The sequence below is a fragment of the Astatotilapia calliptera genome, chromosome 6, assembly GCF_900246225.1.
Source record: "Astatotilapia calliptera chromosome 6, fAstCal1.2, whole genome shotgun sequence".
NCBI classification, from domain to species: domain Eukaryota; kingdom Metazoa; phylum Chordata; class Actinopteri; order Cichliformes; family Cichlidae; genus Astatotilapia; species Astatotilapia calliptera.
The window spans coordinates 40,295,175-40,311,691 of NC_039307.1; the positions used below are offsets into that span (position 1 = coordinate 40,295,175).

Below are 16,517 nucleotides of genomic sequence, written 5' to 3' on the forward strand. Positions count from 1 at the left end.
TTTCGCTAGTTACCTAAGCATGATATAGCATGTTCTGACGGAGAGATTTCTGAAAAAATTCAAACGTACAGCTCTGCTATCACTTCCAACATAAATGAAGACGGGAAACTAAACAGCAGTGACGTTTGTAGGGTTACTGAAGTTGGGCTAGCTGGTATATAATGATGTGCTACGTGATCGCTAGCGACACAGCTATGTTAGCATAACATAAACAGTGAAGCTGGAGGACGAACGCTAACACTTTTCCACTTATAAAAGTTAACGTGAAGGTTCTTCATGGTTAGAGACAAATGCAATCGCATGGCAGGATGCTGTAAACGGACCAAACTTCAGTCAGGAGAACAACTGAGATAATCCATCCACAATACGAGGTTAGTCATTAATATACTGCAACAACATGGGAATAGAGCAGCTGCCAGAGAATTCAGCATTAATGAATCAATGGTACAGAAGTGGAGGAAGCAAGAAGAATGAGTTTAATAAAGTTTGATTTATCTGACTGCTTTGTTTCGCTTAATGTGCCTTATAATCCTGTGCACCTCATGGTCCGAAAAATACGTACTGCACACTCTTTTTAACTTCAGTGGATATTATACATGGTTATGCTCAGGATATGTCAGCCCATTTCTACTGGAAATGCCTTTTGGTTAAACTTTCAGCAAGGAATTTGCATTTGCACTGTTAAATTTTTATAAAGCTTTAATGTACATAAAAACCAGCTTCTTGTTTAAGTGAAAATAAATGGAAGGTTGTCTTTTTGCGCTAGTAATGTTGTGGAGTTGTATTTTGTCTCGCATCAATTATATCGTCAGTTATATCGTTATCGCAAATTTTCAAATATATATCGTGATAAATATTTTTGGCCATATCGCCCTGCTCTAGAGCCAACACGGTTCACAGATGTCGTGTGAGAGCAGAGAGTGAACGTGTCATCAAACCACAGCCTTTGCTGTTCTCTGCGTCACATTATTTGAAGCCTTTTGTCTTCGACGTTCATTCCAATCACATATTTTCCATGAAGGGTTTCCATGACGATAGCAGCTAAAGGACAGGGCAGAGGTGGCAGCCATGTCTTTGGAGACGTTGGCCAGAATGTTTAAATAAAGATCCTGCAATGTTATTTCAACAATGTCAAAACAATCATGCAGTGGAAATGCGCTGAGCTCAAACACAGACGTCCTTCCACCCTCGCTGCAGTGCTGCACTCGACTGCACTGCAAACACGTACACAGTCTGGGCCACTTCAGCTTTAACAATATGAAACCTGAGACAAACAGAAGGAAACCACTTTATAAAAAGTGTGTAAGCCTGCCAACAGGGCTCCCTCTTCAATCATGCTTTCACCTCCCCAGTCCTAAAGATCCATTCTGATGTAGCTGCAGTAAAGCTTTGAGGCTGCAGTATGATGCTTGGTAGCCAGTGCTCTCTAACATGTCTTTATAGGCTCAGATACACGACAGTGAGCACGATGCACCGACTCGTGAAGGTGAGCAGAAAGCTCTCAGGTGCTATTTAATGGGAGCTAACATTATTAGCATGCACTCATTTTGGCTCACAGGAAGTGCGACGTTCCCACAGGAACAGAGGAGCGGTCACGTGCACTGCTGCAGGCAGCCGGACCCAGGATCAGTGGACCACAGAACGGCGGCTCAGACCCAGAGCTAAGAGTCTTTGTGAATCCTTGATTCCTCTTTGACCGTGTCTGTTCTTGGTTGTCTTTGCTGTAGTAAATACTCTGTGTACTCTTTGTAGGGCTGTTTTAGTTTGGTCCCCTGTGTTTAGAGGAGTCTCTTCTTTACGGTTTCCTTATTAAGTTTTTTATTATTCTTTATGGTGAGGTTGGAGTTCTCGTGGTCTCGTGTGTTGTCTGAATCCTCGCTGCTGTTCCTCCGGGGATTTTGGTTTTCAGACTTTTCTATTTTCTGTATTATGAGCATTAAAAGCTTATGTCTGTCTCCTGCATCCTGCATTTGGCTCATATAAGATGAATTTGCCATCCACACAGCAGAACCTGACACAATCTTGACAGATGCATCTTTGAATCTCATGATTTCGTTTACCTGCCACTTCCACAATATCTCCAGGAACAATGTCTCGGGCTCTGACTCTCTGGACGCTCTTCTTGTCCTGTCGGTACACTTTGCCCATCTCTGGCTCGTACTCCTTCAGAGCTTCAATGGCGTTCTCTGCATTACGCTCCTGCAGGACACAGTGGCACGTCAGTTTTCAACATAGCTCATGTATGTTGGTATGTGGGCATCAAACATGACAGGAGATCACACACACACACAGAGGCCTAATCCAGGAAACAGAAAGCCAAAACGTGATTAGGTCTTTGGTTCTCTGTTGGTTATTTCCTGTTGACCTACAAACACAGCAGAAAATGAAACCGTTCAAAGTCCCAGGTATCAGTGACAGGAACCACCAACCTTTTATGAAAGGATTAATCAACAAACCTTTAATTGTGCTAATAAACTCCTGAAAGAGCGCTCAGCTCAGATGTCTCTGTTACAAACACACATACAAATGTAATACATGGAAGATGCTTTAACCATGATGCAGTACTTTACACTGCGTCCAGGAACAGGAAGAAAGTAATCCAACCTGTACAAGTATACTGCCCTGGTGTTACCATTAGCACGGTGTCTTAACTACAAATCAATTATTAATTCGATCCATTAATTGAAGCCAAAAAGCCAAATTAAGTTCAACTAATTATGACCTAAGCAGGGCTTTACAGGGTGACAAACTGCTGCTGCTGGTCCCAGTCCTGGATAAGCGGGGACGGTTACATCAGGAAGAGCATGTGGTGTCACATCAGTGCCAAAGCAAACATGCAGATCCATCTGCTGCGAGACCACTCGGGGAGCAGCTGAAAGCAAAGGCGCCTGAACTATCGACTCGTGGACAGCAACAGTGTAACTGCTTTGGAACAAATAACATCTTCGTTTTATAGCTTTTAGTTCATTTTCCAAATAAGCAATAATCCACTGCAGACGTTAGCGAGTGCACCAGCTCTCACAGAGCGTGGCATTTACAGTTTGGAAAAAGCATCACTCGAAGTGACACGAACACGTTTTTAGCTGGTTATGTGGTGGAGTAAATGAGGTCAGTGCGCAGCAGGCTACACATCGTTTATTTTTGGAAAGATTCAAGTGAGTAGCTTTTCTCAGGCTCGTCATACAGTCACCTTTTAATGGCAGTAACCTTAAGTGTGTGAAGTAACACAGTAACATAACCCAAACTGGTGAGGAAGGAGGTGGTTTCCTAGTGTTAAAGTGTGCGACTCAGGGCCATGCAGCCCAGATACGCACATATACAAACTGTAAGCAGCCACATTCTCTTAAATGGCAGAAATGAAAACATCATCAGCTGCCACAACACCTACACAGCAGTCTGCTATATGATCCCAACATTTAGAGATTCAGTCATACTGTTGCCAACATGACCTTATACTGATGAGACAATCAGCTGTGCACACACACACGGGCTTTACCTGCCATACACCCACGATAGCATTTGCAATGAGGATGAGGAGTATGACGAAAGGTTCGACAAAGGCTGTGATCGTCCCTTCACCTTCTTCAAACCATGCCAGGGTCTGGTGGACAGAGAAGCCACAGACAGGTGAGGGCCTACACACACTTCATTTACACTCTGCGTGTATAACAGATTATATGAATGAAGGAAAAGCAAAATTGTGACTCAAAAACCCAAAATAACTTCAGACCAAAGCCAGTGTGCCTCTGCATACCAGCATGATTAACCTGATATATGCTGTGTTATTCACACAAACAAGATTCATGAGCACTTTAACTGTGGAACTGGTTATGATGAACTTTGTGGTTTCCTTACGAATGAGATACATGCAGCCAGCAGCAGGATTCGAACCAGGAGATCCTCAAACTGCTCCACCACCAGCTCCCACAGGGACTTCCCTGCATGGACCAGTGCAGAGGAGGAAGAGGCAGACTGAGACTGAGAGGCACTGACAGAGTGAAAAACCTGGTGTCAGAAAGAAAAATACTGCAGAAGGAGATAACTCACCCTCTTCAGCTGGTAACTCTGGAAGCAAACAAGTAAAAAAAGAGGTCGGTCATTTGCAAAGGGAATAAGAAAGACAACAAAATGAAGCAAATGGGTCATCTGCTGTACACAACACAAAGGACACAGCTACAGTGACTGCCTGCAGAATTCATGAGATTCAGCCAAGTTACGAAAAACCAAGTCGATAGGAATAAATCAGGAGATGCCTCCGTGAATGCACAGAGGCTGAAAACCAACGTGTGCACTCTACATGAAGAAAGACTGAACGTGAAACCTGTTTTTTTGATTGATGAATGATGGGAGGAGAAAAGGAGACGGTGTGGCTCTGCTCGTCTGTAGAGTACACAGAGGTAGTGTCAGATAAAACTGCTTCACAGTTCAAATGGAGAATGACCACAACATCCAGAAACACATCCACGTTACTTCAGTGCGTGATGGTGCGTGTCCCTGATGTTTGCAGGGGTGCTTTTGCAAACATTCACTTACATGGCAAAGCTAAGAGAGCTTCAGTGACTCAGCTGTGCTGGAGACGCTAGCTGCCTGTACTAACAGGACCCTGCGCTGTCTGATGACCACATGTACGACACTGAGAGCTGAGCCAACTACCCCTGCTTTAACCCCGCGTTAGTGAGACTTTCTTTAAGGTGGCCTGTTGGACATTCTCATGTGATGTGAGAACGTAATCAAACTGTTTTTGTGACGTCAGGATACTGAACCCTAACATTAACTGGCAAAATGCTAGCTTACAATCAGCTGCTGTTGCTGAATCATTTCCAAGCCTTTGGGTCACATGTCTCTCTCTGCTTTAGATTTTTACTTCCTGTTACAACAGACAGTTGTGTTTTGTGTGGCCAATAATTAAACACTTATGTGTTACATCTTATTTCACAGTGCAATCTTCAGACACTTCCAGCACCAAAATAATAAAGCACACTCTCTGTTGAATCACCAGCTAATTATATTCACAGTACTCAGTCCCTAGCTTAGCTTAGCTCGTAGCCAACTTGCTAGTAGCATGGCCTCTTCACCTGTCACCTAAAATTGAATTGAATTCAACAAGTAAATCAGCCATCTGAGAGAAAGGTTTTTATGAGGTTTTTAAGCTACGGTGGGACCTGATTATTTTAGACCTTGTATGTGATAAGCAGGATTTTGAATTCTGGATTTAACAGGGACCCGACACAGGAGAAATCTGCTCTCTTTCTACTTCAGTTTGATCTGAATTAAGAAGCAGAAAGTTAGCGGCCATCCAGGTCTTTATGTCTTTAAGACATTCCTGCAGTTTAACTCATTCTTCAGAAGTTTTCTGATGACTCTGCGGTGGTTGGATGCATCAGCAGGGATGATGAGACAGAGTACCGGGCTGTGGTCGACTCCTTTGTCACGTGTGTGAGCAGAATCATCTGCAGCTCAACGTGGCAAAGACCAAGGAACTGATCGTGGACTTCAGGAAGACCAGGAAACACTTGACCCCTGTTTCAATCCAGGGGGTCAGTGTTGACATTGTGGAGGACTATAAATACCTTGGAGTACACATTGACAATAAACTGGACTGGGCTAAAAACACCACAGCACTTTACAGGAAGGGCCAGAGTCGTCTCTATTTTTTGAGGCGACTGAGGTCCTTCAACATCTGCCAGAAAATGCTGAGGATTTTCTATGAGTCTGTGGTGGCCAGTGCGATCCTCTATGCTGTTGCATGCTGGGGGAGCAGGCTGAGGGTCGCAGATGCCAACAGACTTAATAAACTGATCCGTAAGGCCAGCAATGTTGTGGGGATGGAGCTGGACTCCCTCAAGGTGGTGTCGGAGAGGCGGATGCTGTCCAAGATAAAGACAATGTTGGATAACACCTCCCACCCACTCCATGACATGCTGGTCAGTCACAGGAGCTCGTTCAGTGAGAGACTGAGATTACCGAAAAGCACCACTGAACGACACAGGAAATCATTCCTGCCTGTGGCCATCTCCCTGTACAACGCATCCACTTAACACACTGTTTGCTGCTACAGCTACACATGTTTCTTTTCCAAATATTTATTTATAAGTGACTTATGTATGTATGTATGTATATATGTATATATTGTACTATTCTTAGTTAGCGTATTGTCTGTCTTGTCTTAATGTTGGTTTAAAATGGAGCACTGTAACAAAAAATAATTTCCCCCAGGGATCAATAAAGTATTCTGATTCTGATTCTGATTCTGATTGGTGTGTGTTATCTGGCTTCATGGACAGATAGAGCTGGGTGTCATCTGCATAGCAGTGTAAATGTATGCTATGTCTTCTAATGATGCTGCCTAAGGGAGACAGAATTGGTAAAATTGGTCAAATGACTTGATGCAGCAGTTGTTGTGATTTGGTGTGACTTATAAGGCGTGCTATGGATGCGGCTCGTCGTGATGATTCGGCAGAACAACGTCTATCTTGGCCACTGCATTGAAGGTGACTTGGCAACAGTGTTGCTTCCAAACCAGCACCTGCTCCTATGTGTTTTTAATGTATTATTTCTAAGTTTATGAGAATACATTAAGTTGTTGAAGAGATCATTACACAATAATTGATGTATATTTATGAGCACAACATTTATTAATGGTAAAAATATAATTAATATTATATCTGTACCTGTAAGATCACAAAGTCGGACATGTAAGGGAAACAATACGGCTCTCTAAAGTCTACATGGTACCAGCAGACTATGAAACACCAAACAAAGGGCCAGTAATGATTTCCATATTTACCATTGGGTCCCCATCTCTCTCTGTTCTTCTTCAGCTGCTCACAGCTCAGACCTGTAGATTCATTTACACCAAAGAACCCCAAAACCTCCTCCACCGTCTTAGTATGAGCATTATCCATCACTGTGGTGAGAGAAGATGTCAGTAATAAGAGTATCAAACATTTACCACCAATAGTCTATTTGTACATAGTTGTATTTGCCTCCTTTCTCATTTTTTTGCATATTCGTCACACTGACTTGCTACAGATCATCAAACAAATGTTACTGTTATACTGTTCAAGTACAAAATACAGTTTGTTAGATTAGGATATCTGTTGTTAACGGACAAACTCTATCTACACCTACCTGCCCTGTGTGACAAATAATTGCCCACTAAAGCTAATAACTCTGTGCCACCCTTGGCAGCAGGAACTGAAATCAAGCATTTGTAATAACTATCAATGTGTTTTTCACTTCACTGTGGAGGAACTGTGCCTCAAACCAGCATGAACACCCTGTTTGAGGTCATGCCAAAGCATTGCAATTGAATTCAAGTCCCATCAGAGGTGGCCTTGCTGTTGCTGCACAGCCCAGGTGTGTTTGGGCTTCCTGACACTGATGGATGGACATTCTCCCTCAGGTTCTGGTCAGAATTCAGCCAGGTCCTGAAGTAGCAAAGTAGCCCCTGACCGTCACACTAGCACCACCATGTTTGACTGTTGCTACCATGATCTTTTTCTGAAATGCTGTGTTAGCTTCACTAACGCAAGCCCTGTAAAAAGTTTGTCTCATCAGTCCACAGAACATTTTCCCAAATGTCTTGGGAATGAGCGAAATGATCACTGCCACTGTAGATCTCCCACAGATGCAACGTTTGCTCTCTGTCTTATTGATGAATCATGAACCTCAACTAGGGTAAGTGAGGAAGCAGTTTACATGTTGTTCTTTTGTGTTGAGTCGTTGATATGCTATTAGTGTAACTCTGATGGGCCGGATGATCTGATATCGTCGTATCGGTGTTGTTCCCAGATCATCATGAAAATGTTCCAGGTTCAACATTGCAAGTGACCAATCACATTGTTGTGACGTTATTCTTTTGCGCGCCAAGCCATTCGTGCATTTATGAAATTCCAATGTTGCAAGGACAATATCAATTCTGCTCAGCGTTTATTAAAGGGTCAGGGTCCGTTGATCGGCGGACAGAGGCGGTTTCTCGCAGCTTAAGTACAGTTTTTTGTTTTACGGCGGTTTTTCCCGAAGTCGCAAAAGTATGACGTCACAACATTCTGATTGGTCACTTGTTGATCCTGGAACAACATTTTCATGATGATCTGGGAACAACACCAACACGACGATTTCAGATCGTGCCTGATGGGCCAGCCATTCCTTGGAAGATTCAGCACTGTTCCAGGTTTTCTTTATTTGTGGATAGTGGCTCTCACTGCGGTTCGCTGGAACCCCAAAGCGCAGAAATGGCTTTGTAGGCCTTCCAGACTGGTACATATAGATGACTATAGATGAAAAAGACTTAGCATATTTAATGTTTAAATTAAACCAGTAATATTATACAATTATAAATAATGTTAATAGTTTGCCACCGTTCATTTGCTTTATGATTTAGGTTCTAAAATAACAAATGTTTAAAAATGAAGAGATTGCCTATTATGCCCATTGTAGTCCAGCACATCATGTCAGAGACCAGGAAACAAAGCATTACCGTATTTTCCACATTTGAAAGAAACTTGCTGGTTCAAAGTGTTTCACAGCATGGCAATAGAAACCGTTCCAGCATCAGATGGCTGGGGAATCAGACGTACCGTACAGCCAAGCAACCAGGCTAACTGGAACCCGCAGAGACAGACGAGCCCATGAGACGGGAATTATGGTCATGGGACACAAGCTGGCACTAAAACAAATATCACACTGGATGCTGTTTTATTTCTGCTGTATGAGTCTGGTCTTCTCACGAACCCTGTGTGGATTTGGGCTTCCCAACTCCATTAACAAGTGTGACAACTTAAGGCTGAATTAGATGAAGATTGGAGGCCTTTTCCACACAAACCATCTAATGCACCAAGAAGGTTTTCAATAATTTAAAGGATGCCTGTTGTCCCCATCATCCCGGCCCACTAATCATCACCATGCTGTGTGCTGCCTGTGACAATCAGGAAACTTTGAAGTGCAACATGGTAAAGCACATATGCGCAGCCTGTCACAAAGACTTTATTCTCAGGATATTATTAGTTGTAGACGCTCCAGGCCAGGCTGACACAGGCCCGCGTTAGATCATTACTGTCTTCTGCTGCTCTATAATCACCTACTATCCGTCTGAAAATAATAAATATAATCCAATAATATTCCACACAGATTTCTACTACCACACACTATAATAAAGACACTTCTGTCCATTTGGTTAATGTTAACATTTAGCATTCAATATTTGGCCGTTTTCCCGATGAGCCTGGCCTAAATGCTGGGTTATATTGGAGATGTAGCACTGATTTGTAATGGCAACACAATTAACTGCCTATAATAATATAGTATGAAATGACTTGTGAACAATCACTGCACACTGAAATCTGTCGAGCTATAGAGCAGCAGTTAGCCAGGGAGCGACAGAGTCGCGGCTAGCACGCTCGGCAGCTAGCGTCCGTTTGGACGGATAATCCTGCGGAGATGAACAGGTTGCTTACCAGTCCGTGTGTCCGCTGCCCCGGGAGTATCACAGCACCATGCCTTCTGGCTTTACCTCCTCACGGCAATCAAACAAAGGTGGCAGGAAGTAATTTTTAAACAGCCTGTTCCTTTTCTCTTATCTTATCACAACAGTCTACAGAGTTACGTGACAGCCGCTCATGAGTGAAAAATCATCGTCAACAGATTTCCACTGCAACAGCATCCAGTCGTTCCCGAGCGGCTAAAGGTTGTATGTAAAACAAACACACCAGTGAACCGAGGCCTTTTAAAGGCTTCTCTAAATATGATTCAGGGTTAGTTTACCTATGCAGTACAGTAGTTATCGTTCTCCTGAGTACAGGAGGAGAGCGGCTCCGACAGCCAAACGGGCTACAGCATCCACCGTTATCAAGCTAGCCTCTCACTCACTAACTACATCATCCGGTAAAATCTTTCAAAGTAAAGACCTCTCCTAAAGAAATGACACAGTCTGTGATAAAATATAAATGAATATTTTACAAGCTAATGTTTAAATGACACTTTCAACGCTTCCCAAGTTATGCACAAACGATATCAACACGTTTAAGCCATTTAGTAAATCAAATTTCTCAAAGATCTGGATATACGGGCTGAAGCTAATCCAATCATAGGCCCGGGAATAAAGTCGATCACGCATGTAGACGGTCATTGTCCCGCCCACCGAAAGATTTACAACCTGAGTGCCCCGCCTCTGATGGCAGCCCGGAGCCTCTCCACCAATCAGCAGGTCGTGCGACTGCTGTCGCTCAGCTCTTCGAGTGACAGCCAATTAGCACCGAATGTGTGAGTAAACAACAAACCAATCAGGCGGCACGGAAGGCGGGCTAACATGTATGCAGAGCACTGACGCTCCATTAGCCCTACTCACCTCTCATCCTCTTCAGACCAGGAATTAAAAATCCAGCAGTTATAAAAACCCTGAAGCAAACAGGTGTCAGATTACAGAGCACATGGAAGAAGCCGAGGGAATTGATTTGTCCTTCATGTGTCTTTCACTATTTATTTCAACAAACAACATTAAACTTGCATAATAAGACAAGAATAAGTCAGTTTGGGTTCAATGTGTTTATTAAAAATATTACAAGCTACTAAACCACACAAAGACAACGGCAGGGTTTAGTCGCTGGAACATGGTTGCTGTTGTACAGATTTGTTTCTTCCTCTTTTCCTTTTCATATAAAACGCTGACGTAAAAAAACCCTGGTTTTGACTGCAGTTTGTTTGTGTCCTCCTCAGAGAGGATATCCACTCCACAAGCTGAAAGACAGAGAACACAATCGTCACTCAGCCAGTGAGCAAAAACAATGAAAGTACACTTGACAGTTCTCCAAGTGTTCCATCCATCAGTGATTGGCTTTGTAAGAAAACCTTAATCATGTTTAACTTGTTTTATGTGACATCTTCAAAATGAAGCTTTTTTATTCAAATCCATTAATATTATGTTATGAAAAATGCTGGCAGCTGCCAGTGCTGCCCTCCAGCCTCCTAGCAGATACGTCTATGGTATAAATGTGAAAATCTTAGGTGATTCTCAAAAAACTGCTGAAACGGACTTTGAAGATCAGGGAGATTCGAACTCATCCGGGATTTTTGGCAGATGCACGTGTATCTCCAGAGCCTACGTCACCTCGTTCTTGAGGTATTGTCCTCATGAAGAGGCTTTTACAGCTGAGGGGCACTTCTCTACATCTCCTTAGAGATAAAAAGAGAACATTTTTAACAAAAGAAACAATGTGACCTTTAATTTGCACACTATGTTTGTGTCTGTTACGAGGTGATGTGTCTGGAACCTGATGGCTTCATGAACCCTTCTGACACAAATCAGCTTTAAGCTGTCAACATCTGGGCTGTCACTCATCCTTCAGTAATGTTTATGACCCATCATGTTGTGGTCTTTTCAAATATTCTGGGGATACAAGTGTGTGTGTGTGGGTGTGTGTGTGTGTGTGTTACCCCAGGTTGTACTCTGGGTCGGCGTGGGTTTGTAGCAGCAGGTCTCTGATCTCCTCAGGTGGGTTCAGACCATGAAGCTTTGCTCTCTCCCACCTCTGCAGCCTGCTGATACCTGACACAGACACATCAGGATGAATCATTCAGTCACTTCAGTCTGTTTTACTGCTAGCAAAGAACGGACCCAAAACTAACGCAGTGCAGTGAGCATCAGGACAACAGGCGAGCACACACACACCTAGCAGGATTACTACGGCTTACATCACTCTGGTCACTCTGCGTTGCTGTGCTAATATGGCACAAAGCACTTGAACATCCCATTTTCTATTTGCACAATGTACATTTTCAGTTTTTTAATCTAAATGTACTTATTGTTTATAATGTTTTGCACAGTCGAGGATCAGCTCAGGACACGTTTCTGTGTCTGTGCACGTCTGTGGTCCTGCCTACAGACTCGTGGGGCAGTTGTCTTCTGCGGGCGGTCACGTCATTAACTGAAGTTGAGGCGTGGCTGCTTCGATCAGCAGGTGTGGAGGCACAGGTAGTAGTTGCTGTGTGAGTCTGCTCCAGAAAATGGAGTCCCTGAAGTAGACCTCCCCACCATGTTTTTAACTTTGGTGATTGAAATCCAAGAATCCAGTCTAATTAGCACAGATTACATTTAACACAAGCATTTTGTTAACCAAGCATCTTTTTGAAGCCATTCATCCAAATTTGTTTACATCTCACTAGATCAAAGCAACATGGTGGCAGCCAAAATGCTTAAGTTGAGAAACAAATGGACTGGTCTCACATACGGCCTCTCTGCTCCACTTATACAGACGTTTACCACGAGCCTGTCACATAAACTCACATTTTGTTCATGGTTTGTCCAACAGACAGACACACAGTCACACTGCAGTGGATGAATAGTGTGCAACTCCCTGCATGCTGATTCCTGCCTGCCCTGCTGAAACACCAGTGTCTGTCCACAGTGAACCAGGATTTACATTGGTGTGGAGAGAGTGGCGACCAAGAAATGAGCCCTAATCCCAAAACATCTTCAAGCTCGACTGAAATCTGTGGCTGTCAACATGAAAACATGCCTTGTGGAGAAAGGCTTCACAGTCACGGGATTTTTGGACTACCTCCAAATTCTTAACTTCACCTTAAATCAGCAGCTTGAAACTTGGACGCAACTGGGACTTCCAACAGTACAATGGTGCCAAACACACATTACAACTTTGTTTTGGAATACATAAAGCCCTGACCTCAACCCTACTGTAAATTCGTACACTACGCTTAAAACCCAGCTCCGTGCCAGAAAACCAACCAATTCAAATGAACTCAACCAATCCTACCAAGAAGAGTGGTAAAATGCCCAGCCACAATCGTGCCAGCAGGCTGACGATGACTACCAACTGCGTCTGGACGAGGTACGACTTCCTAAGAGAAATTCAACCAAATACTAGCAGGGTGTCCATATATTTTTACCTGAAATCCCAAATAAATGGAAAACTTGCAGGGCAATAATTTCCAGAGGAGTTAGGGGGGTTATGACCCCCCCAATAATCAGACCCAGCCAATCAAACCCCCCCCAATAAAATGATGAATTATCTTGCATAAATAGGCTGTTGATTTTCTTTACTCATTTCAGTTATTACCAGGAAAATAGCTGCATGTTTAATTATCTGGGAATTTACCCAGATTTATTTATTTATTCAGACAGAGCTCTTGACCGCCCCAAATGTTCAGCACAAAGTTACACCCATGAAAACTTGTATATCCAATTGTTGTTTTGAAGTTCATTAAAGGTGTAAGCAGTGTAATCATTCCACCTGGAAAAGGAACAGTTCAAAGGAATCAGCCCCAAATGATCATTTCACCTTTGGTCTTAATAAAGGTAAATAAACGTCTGACCACAGCTGCCCTGTTATAGTGATGACTGGGGTATGTCAGCGAGCGTAACAGATAAGGGGGATCGGGGTCATTTCCTGTTAATTAGGCCCATCAGTGTGCATTTTTGACAGGTTGCATGATGCTGCAGCACTAAGGTCTGATTCCACGATATCGCTCATTGTCTCCACTACAATCAGGCAAATTCATTACAAGCTGCAAGGTCAAACGTGTGTGAGTGTTGGACGTGTTTCCTCTCTTTGTTGTGATCGCTGTTGGAGTCGTAGTAAAAAAGTTACTGCACATGTTAACCAGAATCGTAACAGTAATGCAGCACGTTACTTAATTACACCCAGGAGAAAGACATTTGTTACACTACTCACTGCGTTACTTTCATGTTACTCTGTCTCATAATCATCATTTAACAATATAAACCTACAGGCTACCCCACACACCGACACACATCCCTGTCCCAACGAGGACACGCGTGATCGTTCTCTTAGTGTTTAGGTATGAACACAAAGCAAAGCTGGAAAGCAGCACAAAGAGACATTACAGCGACATTACTGTAGAACGCTGCAGACGACGGCTCACTTCATCACAGGGCCGGGCTTCACTCCGCTTTAACATCACTCTGGGTTCTTGGCTAGCTTAGCGTTAGCATCCTGTCTGTGCAGGTGTTAACACCATGGTGCAGCTGATTCTGTCCAGGGGCAGTCTCCATTGTAGCATGGCACTCTCATCCTTTTGTGCAGTACAAATCGACACAGCCCCCACCGCAGGCCGAGCCATTATTCTCCTGCGAATCAAAACCAGCTGATCGCAGCGAGAGCGCAAGAAGCGATAAATGGGATCAGCTAACGATTCCAAGGAGCTGGACTGCTTCTCAATCTACCACAGCATGAATCTTACCTGTGCAGGGCCCAAAACTCCAGTCGAGGTCAAACTGTCGGAGCTTCTCCAGTTCCTCCTCTCTAACTCGGTCAGCCTCTGCTTACAGGAAGAAAGGGTCATGTGACAACAACACTCACATTAACATCAGGGTAAATATACTGGATGGATCTGCAATTTGGAACTTTCATAGAACACTCGTGCAGCAGGTTTTTGGACATGTTTAGACAGACAGGTAGATGTTCATGTGAGGGCAGTAAGCAAGCACTAAACTGATGAACCGAGGGTCACCGAGGGTCAGCATGAGATACATAATGACTATTTTTATTTGTGAATCATGGAAAGCTGCGTTTGCAGGGAATCTGTTTACAGTGACACCACAAAGAGTGCTGCTCTTCACCTTTCTGTGGGGAAGGAGGAGGAGTTGGGCTCTTCTCTCGCTTCCCTCCTTTTCTGGATCTCTTCACCACTTTGAACGAGTCCGTGATAAGTCTGCGCTTGGTTGTCATGGTGACCGATCCACAGCAGAAACACACCTGTGCAATGGGTTTTTGTTAAAAAGATGGAAGATTTCACATAAGAAACTCTCCTGCGAGCTCACCATCACTCCCTGATGTGATAAGGGCCGCCAAAGTGACGCGTTCAACTGCCAGTCAGCTATCGAGCAACATTTTCTTCAAATGAAAAAGAAAACGCTCGAGCCTAATGACTGAATCCTATATCTATTCACAAACTAAGAGTCGTGTTAGTAGCTGCTGCCTCATCACGCTCACCTTTTGTGTCTAAAAGTCTTTTCAGGTTTTTCCAAAGCTGATTGTTGGTATTTAAGCAGTTGTAAACGAGTTCTTGGCCCATCATTTGTGAAACGTTTCTCTCATGAATGACATCAAGCTATTTGTAGACAGAAAGAACATCTCTGTCACGAGGTAGAAGCTCTGATCAGTTCTTGGCTATCCAACGTCTATATAGCTGAATTTATGTAAATGTAAATATTTATATTGTAAGTGGTCAGTAAGGACTCACTGATTATAATTATACCTGCAAACAGCTCATTCTTTATTACCACTGTTTCAATCAGGAATAATTACGCAGTAATAGCGAGTCACAAGATAAAACGGTTTAACCCACAGTTAGTGGGTGTATCACGGCTCACGTGTGTAATATGCCACATGTAAGCTTACATGTTGTATTAGCATGAAGCTGCAAAACCGACCGTTGATTTTTCTAAAACACATGAAGGCGATTATAAGCAAGCTCGTTAGTTTGGCCTTTGCCTCTAAATTCGACCGAAAAAGTGAACAATAATGATAATAATCATAATCATAACAATGACTCGTGTAGTTTTTGAACGCCTCTGACGTCACGCCCATGCAGTGACGTGTTGTGAAAAGTAGAAACGGGGACCACAGGTACGCCGCACAGGACTCACGCATTGACCAGCTATTACAGGTTTACTACCACCTGCCGATGACATCACTCCGTTTAGTTTCAGACCACTTCACTGATTTCAAGAACACGGAAGAGTCACAGTGTCCCTACTTTTCCACATCCACGGGCGCAGGAAATACGGTTCGCCGTGAAAAACACGTTCGTGTTTCACCGTCAATCTAAGGTCCAGCTTCACGTTTTAGCCGCACATCCTTCTGTGACCCAGCCTATTTATTTACGTGCGCTGTGATGGACATTTGTTTTGGTCTGTATCTTTTCACTTAGCCTAATAAATCATGTTGAGCTGTAGAGTACACCCTGGCCTTCTCCTGTGACACGTCGTGTGTTTGGGCGGCCCCTGTCAGCCCCACAGAGGCAGGAAGACCCGAGTGTCCTTTGAACTTACCTTGTTGTTTAAGCGATAACAGCTGTTTGAAACAGATCAGCGCTTTCTCTTCTCTCAGGCTGCAGCACTTTCTTCTTCTCCCATCGTCACTGCGCTACACTGAGCCGGGGTCACTCCTTTGCTGCCACCTGTTGTTTGCTCTGCGTACTGCAGATCAGTGTGTTAAAGCGATGGGAATTCCGGATCTATTTAGAGAACCGGCTCGTTCGGCTCAGTTCACTACAAAGAGTCGACTCTCTCTCTCTCTCGCTCTCTCTCTCTCTCTCTCTCTCTCTCTCTCTCTCTATATATATATATATATATATATATATATATATATATATATATATATATATATATATACATATACATATATAAAGCTCTGACTTGTATTATGAGTATGATCCACATCAGCCAGGCCGCTTTGCTAGCTAAAACACTGGTGTCGGCACATAAGAACGCTGTCATAGCCTGTCAACAACGTTGATTAGCTGCGTATATACGAATG

The 16,517-nt window shown here is 43.4% G+C and overlaps 2 protein-coding genes across 4 annotated transcripts in view; both read right to left on the bottom strand.

The window, feature by feature from the left end:
• The window catches only part of LOC113024801 (sarcoplasmic/endoplasmic reticulum calcium ATPase 2), a 23,114-nt gene extending 13,007 nt beyond the window's left edge, over window positions 1–10,107 (bottom strand). The window contains exons 1-6 of one of the 2 annotated variants that reach the window (XM_026172144.1): window positions 9,766–10,107; window positions 6,788–6,907; window positions 4,048–4,065; window positions 3,856–3,938; window positions 3,497–3,601; window positions 2,061–2,199 (exon numbers count right to left, since the gene is read on the bottom strand). In XM_026172144.1, the coding sequence (XP_026027929.1) occupies window positions 2,061–2,199; window positions 3,497–3,601; window positions 3,856–3,938; window positions 4,048–4,065; window positions 6,788–6,905 (463 nt within the window). In that variant the 5' untranslated portion in view covers window positions 6,906–6,907; window positions 9,766–10,107. Of the gene's footprint in view, window positions 1–2,060; window positions 2,200–3,496; window positions 3,602–3,855; window positions 3,939–4,047; window positions 4,066–6,787; window positions 6,908–9,458 lie in introns of both variants that reach the window. The other variant, XM_026172143.1, reaches the window with a different exon arrangement.
• A 419-nt stretch (window positions 10,108–10,526) lies between these two features.
• Window positions 10,527–16,146, bottom strand: pold4 (DNA polymerase delta 4, accessory subunit). Of its 2 annotated transcripts, none has more exons than XM_026172146.1 (5): window positions 16,031–16,145; window positions 14,597–14,732; window positions 14,218–14,295; window positions 11,434–11,545; window positions 10,527–10,737 (listed from the first exon to the last, which is right to left on the bottom strand). In XM_026172146.1, the coding sequence occupies exons 2-5, from the start codon at window positions 14,703–14,705 to the stop codon at window positions 10,713–10,715; spliced, it is 324 nt and encodes a 107-aa protein (XP_026027931.1). In that variant the 5' UTR covers window positions 14,706–14,732; window positions 16,031–16,145; the 3' UTR covers window positions 10,527–10,712. The 2 variants fall into 2 exon arrangements, 1 of the variants encoding a protein (XP_026027931.1); XR_003272712.1 differs by having other exon boundaries at window positions 10,686–10,737; window positions 11,034–11,545; window positions 16,031–16,146.
• Window positions 16,147–16,517: the final 371 nt, after the last annotated feature.

Bases quoted from the DNA above. Each gene is read 5' to 3' on its own strand.
- pold4 (XM_026172146.1), bottom strand. From the start codon at position 14,705: ATGACAACCAAGCGCAGACTTATCACGGACTCGTTCAAAGTGGTGAAG. The intron at 11,546-14,217 runs GTAAGATTCATG...TGTCTGTGTCAG, and splicing joins GAGTTTTGGGCCCTGCACAG to GTATCAGCAGGCTGCAGAGG. The intron at 10,738-11,433 runs GTAACACACACA...TCTGTCTTTCAG, and splicing joins GACCCAGAGTACAACCTGGG to CTTGTGGAGTGGATATCCTC.